This window comes from Lactuca serriola, chromosome 9, assembly GCF_051521515.1.
Source record: "Lactuca serriola cultivar US96UC23 chromosome 9, Lser_US96UC23_V15, whole genome shotgun sequence".
Taxonomy (NCBI): domain Eukaryota; kingdom Viridiplantae; phylum Streptophyta; class Magnoliopsida; order Asterales; family Asteraceae; genus Lactuca; species Lactuca serriola.
In genome coordinates this window covers 63,813,339-63,821,236 of record NC_136416.1, presented here as the reverse complement: position 1 = coordinate 63,821,236, position 7,898 = coordinate 63,813,339, and the positions used below count along the sequence as shown (strand labels likewise).

The window sequence follows — 7,898 nt, the reverse complement described above, 5'->3', positions numbered from 1 at the left end:
TTCCTTCTTCAAGCTTGAAATAACCAAAAACACACAAAAATGGCTCAAGAATACTCAAAATGCTTTAGGGTTTCGAGTTAGGGCGTTTATGGACTAAGGTGGAAACCCTAAATATTAGTGTTTCATCCAAACAATTCTACTCGCCGAGTCGGGCTCTCCGACTTGTCGAGTAGGTTACTAAAACCCGTGTCCAAGAGTCTAGTCTACTCGCCGAGTTGGGCCTCCAACTTGCCGAGTCCTAGGGTAAAATCATACAATTTATTAAATTAAAATACGTACCGGGAATCGGGTGTTACACTTCACCTTAGCAACTGATAGGATGAATTTTGGAGAAAGAGGATTAATTGTGATTTATTAATATATTATGTGAATAATATATTAAACGATAAATCATATGGTTTAATTAATATTGATCAAGAATTAATTTAGAATTAGTTTTGTGGTCAAAAGAGATTAATTAAATCAAGGGGACTGATATTGTAATTATAAGATAGTTATAAAGTTGGGCTTAGGATCCATAAGGAAGATATGGACGAATTATATATGGGAGTCCATATAGAAATCATCCAAGGGGCCTTCTGGAAGGATCCTTTGGGCTGTTTAAGGACTAAGCAACCGAATTAGGGTTTTGACTGAAACCTTAATTGGTCAGCTATATAAGGAACCCTTGGGCATGCCAAAATCGGCTACAAGAAACCCTATAAGGATTCCATAGCCGATTTTGAGCCTTTCCTATCTCTCTTGTTTCTTCCTTGTTGCTAGTGGTGTTTATGACTCCATTAGAGGTGCAACATTTGAGGCATTAAGATTTCAAAGGCCAAGGAGATCTTGTTATTACTACATAACAAGTTGATGTAATCATTCTAACTAGTTTATGTGTCAATTTCGATTGTTATATGCTAGTCATAGGGTTTACTGCTTTGGTATTCAATGTTGTATGTTTAAATTAGAAAAACCTAGATCAAAGCAATTAGGGTTGCATGTACACCATAGGAATGATGGTATGCTCATAACTTATCACCTCTCACTTCTCTTCTAGTTTTCCTAGTTGCTAGGGTTTGGGTGTGAACCATCAGAGACATGAGATTTTTGGTGCTAGCTTCCAAGTGTTTTTCAAGAAGGATTGTTTGATTGTTTACTACAACAATAAAAAGGGTATGTAATCTTCTATTAATTTCAAAATTACATAGGGTTATATGGTTCTTGTTGTTCAATAGAATGTCACTTCAACAGTGTTATGACTAGATCTAACTGGTTACAGGTACCCTTAAGTGTATAAGGATTTATCCGCGTTATTGCATGTAAAACCCATCAATAAGTATAAGGGTATACATTTTGCATTACAAAGTACTTCACTATTTCATTACTTTGTTTCACCATGATACATATTTAAGGTTCATAAAGAGTTTTTGGTTGCTGATAAATAGAGAGATGATGTTTGGATTTGGAGTTGGATAGAGAGATTAGAGGTGATGGAGTTACAACCGAGCATTTCTTGGTTTTGAGAAGGATACTTAGTGAAGTTCAACTTGTTAATTGAATGTATAGATTGGAGTGGGAGTTATTCCATATCGGTTCTTTCTTGTTTAGTAGTAATAGACACCATATTGATAGTGTTATGCTTCAAGAAGGTGTTAATGGTACTAGATGGCACCGACTTGTTCCGATCAAGTTAAATGTTCTTCTTTGGTGTGTTGTTTTAGATAAGCTCCTTACTTGAATGAATTTGGTAGACAAAGTTATTGATGGTTACATGGTGTTATTCCCTTCATGTTCCTTACATATGGAAGATTGCAGTCACATGTTTGTTAAATGTGAGGTTGTTCGGTTAAATATGGGCAAAGTTTGTGAAATGGTTGGACCTTCCTTTTCCTCTTCTTGCTACCATTGTAGAAATCTTTATCTTGGGTGGATTCAATATCTTTGGGAGCGAAAAAAAGGAAAGCTCTGGAGTAGGGATGAGCAGTTTGTACCAAATCTCGATCCTGTATCGGAACCGGTACTGAACCGTACTGAATTTAAAAATATAGGACGATACTCGGTACTACAAAATCACGAAATTCGAGATTCGGTACCCTTTGTACCGGTACTAGTACCAAAAACCGGTACCATTCCCCGTATCGGTACCGATAACGTTAATTCATTATGGTACTCGGGATTGACTTTCCGTCAAATTCGGTTCGGAAAATAAATGATATCGGTTGGTACCGGTTCCATTCGAAGCTCATCCCTACTTTGGAGGTAATAGTCTTGATCACGATATGAATGATTTGGCAGTATAAGGACAATGTTGTTTTTTAGATGTGGAGCATAAAAAGAAATTTTATTTTTGAAAGCATTGTTATTCCTTTTTTTTAATCGATTCTCAACTAGACTTGGTAGAAATAGCATCATTTGGACTTTGTAATTACAAAACCCAATGTTTAAGGAATCTTTGTAGTTGTTTTCTGTTTGCTGGCTTAAACTGATAAATTGTTGCTGATATAAATATTATTTTAATTTAACCGAAGAAATTGATTGAATATGAATAAATACTATTTTACCCTTCTATTTTAAAATAATAAATTATCATTTAGTATTTAATAATTGTTATAAAATAAAAGTATACAATATCATTATATCATATTAACTAATTAAAACTATTGATAATATTGACACAAAGTTAATTAACACCATATATGAATTGATTGACTAGAAAAATAATTTTTTTTAAGAAGCATGATTAAATGCAATTTTTAACTTTTTTTTATATTATTAAACTAATTGCAAGAGAAAATAAATTAAATGGGTATTGATGGTTAGCAATTGGCACAATTGTCATAATATTATCGTTGCCTTTTTTTTCCAAATCAAATGAAAAGATATTGATGATTAGCATAATAAACCTAACTTTAAGAATTAATATGAGACAATTGTGAAAACAAAAGGAGAATGACATGGTATCGTCATATCCATTTGAAAAAATAGGAGGACAATTATGGAAAAAGACACGTCTGAATTCATAGACCATTTTCTTTTCCATTTTTCCTGTTAAGTTTTTATTTAGTAGTTAAGTAAAAAAGAAACATCTAAATACTAAATATATCTGAATATATTAAATGTTGTTAATATTAAGTTCATTAAGTTAAAAAGAAGAGAAATAAAAAGACACATCCCTTTAGCCGTTAAAAAAAAAAGCTGTATAATTGAGGCTTCGTAATAGGTTAGTATGTGAACCCTTGTAACCGATTTAATTAATAGAACTGTTAGTAAGCAACTCTATATTTATTTATTTAATTTTAAATATAGAAAAAAAAATATGAAGCTCGCCTCGTAACCTTATGATCATTTACGTGGAACCAGATTTTGATATCCCAAAAATTCATCAGGCTACAGTTCGACTTTAGAATAATTAGAAATATAATATGCAATAATTGTATTATTACACAATTTAACTTTAAAAGACGAATGTCTGTTGACAAAAACGATCTTCATTTTCAACAGAATTTGTATATACATATGTACGAACTCGCTCAATGATTTATTTCAATGGCTTTCTTAATACATTAACTAAAAAACTCCTTCTATCTCAAGTTTCTATCATTATATCTGTATCATCTTTCTATAGATGCTTTTACAGCCTAGCACTCTTAACATAATAATTGCATCATGATTGAGATTGACTAGGGTTTCTTCAGGATGTTTGTTGCCTATTATTTTTAGCAAGGTTTTAAAATACGGAATCGGGCCTCAAGGCGTTTACCCCTCGCCTCACGAGGCGTAAGCCTCGAGGCGAAACGAGGCGTAAGCCTCGAGGCGGAATAAAATAATAATAATAATATATTATATTAATCATAAAAAACATACTAAAGTCCAATTTCAAACATAAAAGTCTTACTTAATGTCATCATCCCAAAAATAAAAAGATACTAAAATTCATAATAGTCTTCAAATCATGCCAAATTAGTAAAACCAAACGCATAATAGTCTTCAAATCAAGCCAAATCAACAATAACGAAAAATAAGGAGTGACGAGAAGAGAAAAGAAAGAAGAAATGAGAGAATAAGGAGTGACGGCTGGAGAAAAATTAGGTCAAGTAAAGATATCACGTGATTTCTAAGGTCAAAAAGTCCAAAAAAAAAAAAAAACCCAGAACGCCTCTTACGCCTCGCCTCGGAACGCCCCGCCTCGGACCGCTTTTCACCGCCTCACAAGACTGAGGCGTGCGCCTCATTCTCCCCCTAAGAAGCGTAGCCTCAGAATCGTTTTTCGTCCGCCTCGCCTCAAGGCGCGCCTCGAGGCGTACGCCTCGAACGATTTTTAAAACCTTGATTTTTAGTTAATAATCTTCTTAATCTAACTATCAATAATTCAGTATCATATTATCACTTTCAATACACACATCTAAACACCCTGCAGAAAAAAAAAAAGTATCTCATTCATTCAAGAGAATCTATAAGCAGAGACAGACAGTTGAGGGTAATTGGTGTTATCAAGCAAATACACAACTCTTTAGGTAAAATGATTAAAACTAAAACCAAAATATCAACAAATCCTTCCTTGCAAATTCAAGTAACAGCAGATACATGATTTTTTTTCTCACATGGTGGCTTCTTCAGGATCAGTTTCAATTGGCACCTGAGGCATGTTATTCCCACCTCTCAGCCGTGAGGACACGTTGTCAATTGCAGAATTAAGCTGGCTTATTTTAGCATTCAGAGTCTGCCTTGTTTTCTGCAATTTTATTTTAGAATAAAATAAAACAATAAGTATAAGGAAACAAGGTTGATACACAATTCAAGCATTAAAGGAAACTAAACACACCTCTAGACCTTCATCATAGTATATTGGCCGTTTTGCCCTCCTGAATCCATATTCATCTTCATTCAACAGAGATCTTCTTATCTAGTAAGTCGTTAAACAAAATTACCAAAAAAAATTAAGACCTCAAATATTTATTATTATTATTAGGCATGAGTTTAGTTGACTGTTTGACCTGTGGAGCAAATATGTATGCAAGAGTCCCGCATAATGCACCCCCCAAAAGGAAACCAGCAACAAAGTCACCACCACCTCCACCACTACGATCACTGAAGGATAAAACCCAAAATATAAAAATATAAAAAAGAAATTATAAAGAGATAAAGTTGCAGAAGTTTTTACTAAGTATTCAAAGCGTATTTGTATTTTTGTCTTTTACGAAAAGGGGAAGGAATGGAATTGAAATCCCTCAACAAAGTGATGGAAAGTTAAAAATCCTCATATGAGGTAATCTTTCAATTTCAATGGAATCAATTCATATCCAATGACAAATAAAGACGATCCATATGTGGTTATATATTTTGTTATTAGCAAACGCACAGGGTGACAAGTTTTGTCGTGTTTGGACATAGATATTATTAAGTGAAATTTAATACAAATACCATAAGAGGGACAAAAAGTTATCTTACTTGTATTCTGCAGAAATCGCCAAATTTCGCCGAATTTTTTGTTGATTAGACTTCCTTTGATGTGTGAGAGTAATTGTGTTACCATAAAAGGAGGAATTCCCAGACCAATTTTTATGTCCCTTCAGATTCCCTCGAACTGCATGGTGACAATATATCCTCACATCATCATCAGTAAAAAGTAAAAACACAAAATACCAAATTCCATTGACTTCCAACCTTCCACTCTATAATCTTCCACAAAACTCACTGATTCTTACAATTTGATTAGTGAAGAAGGATCGATGATGAGGAGCACCAATTAGATTAGAAACTCATTAAGACAAGTGAGCTTGAAGAAACTCATTGAATCAACCAAATCAAAAGACAAGTTATTGGAATTGAATGAAGAAAATCTTTATGATGTGTTTGTTAGTAGGCTGATCAAAAGAAGAAAGGGGATATACAGAGAGGGAACGCAATTTGGCTAATGCTCATGAAGAAACGAAAGAAGGTTCTTCACATCTCTCCATGGCTATTGGACTTGAAGAGAGAAAATCAAGCTTTAAAAGGTCATTCTTTTTCAAATTCACCTCTAGTACAACACAGTTTTCTAAACAGCGCCCAAAAACAGGTTAATCCAGCTCCCCGATCTTTTAATTTAACAAAGAATTATAATTTTACTGATTTTATGAACTAGATATTCATTTATCGATCACACAAACAAAATAGGTGATAAACTAGGAATTCGAACAAAAACAAATAGGAATTGATTCGCTTATACAGATATCTATCTTTCTTGATCTTGAACTGGAGCAGAAAATCAATAACCCGAGAGAGAGAGAGAGAGAGAGAGAGAGAGAGGGCTATATCAATTAGGGCATGAAATTGTTGGGAACAAGAAAAAAATCTTTACCCGTGGATATCAAAAGCAATTATTACAAAAATCATATCATGCTCATCGTCTAAAAGAAAAAGATTCAGCAAGAAAGTGGTCCTCCGCTCTCTAGAACATAAAACCCTGGAAATCTTGCAGGTAATGATAGATAAAAGATTGTAGAAATGAGTCAAATTACCATTGATTGAAGCAGGTGCGACGATGCTGCTTGTAGCCATGAGTAGATGGATCGATACCGATGAACAATTGAGATTTGGGTGATCAAGAAAAAAACAAATGGGGTTAAGAAACAGCCAGCCAAGCGGAGGTTTTTTTGGCAGTGAGAAGTGAGCAAGAGCCAAGAGATAACCCAATTAATGGTTTGGTGGAGAAGGGTAAAAGAGGGAATTCAGAACAAAATGGGGTTCCTTGGTAACTCCGCTACCATTTACTGCCAAAAAAATAAAACCTTGGTTCTATCGGAAAAAAGATAATCTCCCTCTCTTCTTTAAAAAAAAAAAAAAAAAAAAAAAAAAAAAAAAATTGGTATTTTGGTTCAGGCCTATAATATTTTATAATTCCGTCCATTTTATGATTGTTATAAAATTCTATTTTTTTCCCATATGTTATACTACGTAAATATGAAATCATGCGGATATTCGATCCATGGCAATTTAATAAATTGTATGTATGGGAATTTAATAAATTGTATGTCATTTCCCACTAAATTCGATACTCTATAAATGTCATCCGATTTCGAAACTAATTACACAATTGTAAACATTTTCAGGGGTTTCGACTTTCGATTGCATTGCTCGGGCCACGAGGCAGCTAGACTAGTTGCCAACAAACAAATTATTCACATGTTATGTTCAATGATCTTGACTTTTTTTGGTGTATTCATATATCTTCATTCCCAAAAGAAGGGATTCTAGGGTTGTGATTCTTAGAAGATGCCAACACATGAACCATGTGATAGTGAAACCTTTAAAACGTCTCAACCTTTAAAACGTCTCCATCTTTATTAAATGCATTTTTAAACTTGAACGGTTGAACCATATTTGCATCTTTACAAATTTAGATCTTTTTTTCCATTTGCTTTATGCATGCTTTCGATATGTTCATCATCGTCTTCATAGGTTTCATTTTTGGATTTTGGTTTGCTGCGACTGAGAGTTTGGTGGTGAAGGAAGTAGAGTTGAGGGTGAAGCTGCAGAGAAAAAGACAACAATAACACTCATGACCAAAAAAACAAAAGTCGTGATGAAGAACATCATTCATAACATATTCGATCCTCCAAAAATGGATAAAATCTATAATTATAAAAAAAATATCACGGTCATAAGCCAAATCACTAAACCAATGATATGAAAAATGATCCAAAAATAAAAATAAAAGTCACTCAAAGGGCATGTTCGGTACAGAGCGTTTGAGAGCTTCTAGTTTTAGTATTTGACAAAACGCTTCGTTTTTGAACAGAAAGTCTCGTTTGACACTACAAGCTTCTAGCGTTTAGTTTAAACAAAACGTTTTAAATCTAAATGCTACTTCATGTAGCGTTTAACAAAACGCTACAAACTACAAACTATTCGTTGTCAGCTAATTTTGCCGAATA

The 7,898-nt window shown here is 33.7% G+C and overlaps 1 protein-coding gene across 1 annotated transcript; it reads right to left on the bottom strand.

The window, feature by feature from the left end:
• Window positions 1–4,398: 4,398 nt before the first annotated feature.
• LOC145074245 (uncharacterized) lies at window positions 4,399–6,648 on the bottom strand. The gene is made up of 5 exons (XM_079020655.1): window positions 6,483–6,648; window positions 5,431–5,566; window positions 4,977–5,070; window positions 4,805–4,885; window positions 4,399–4,714 (listed from the first exon to the last, which is right to left on the bottom strand). Exons 1-5 carry the CDS (start codon window positions 6,520–6,522, stop codon window positions 4,580–4,582), a joined length of 486 nt encoding a protein of 161 aa, XP_078876781.1. The 5' UTR covers window positions 6,523–6,648; the 3' UTR covers window positions 4,399–4,579.
• Between the last annotated feature and the right edge of the window lie 1,250 nt (window positions 6,649–7,898).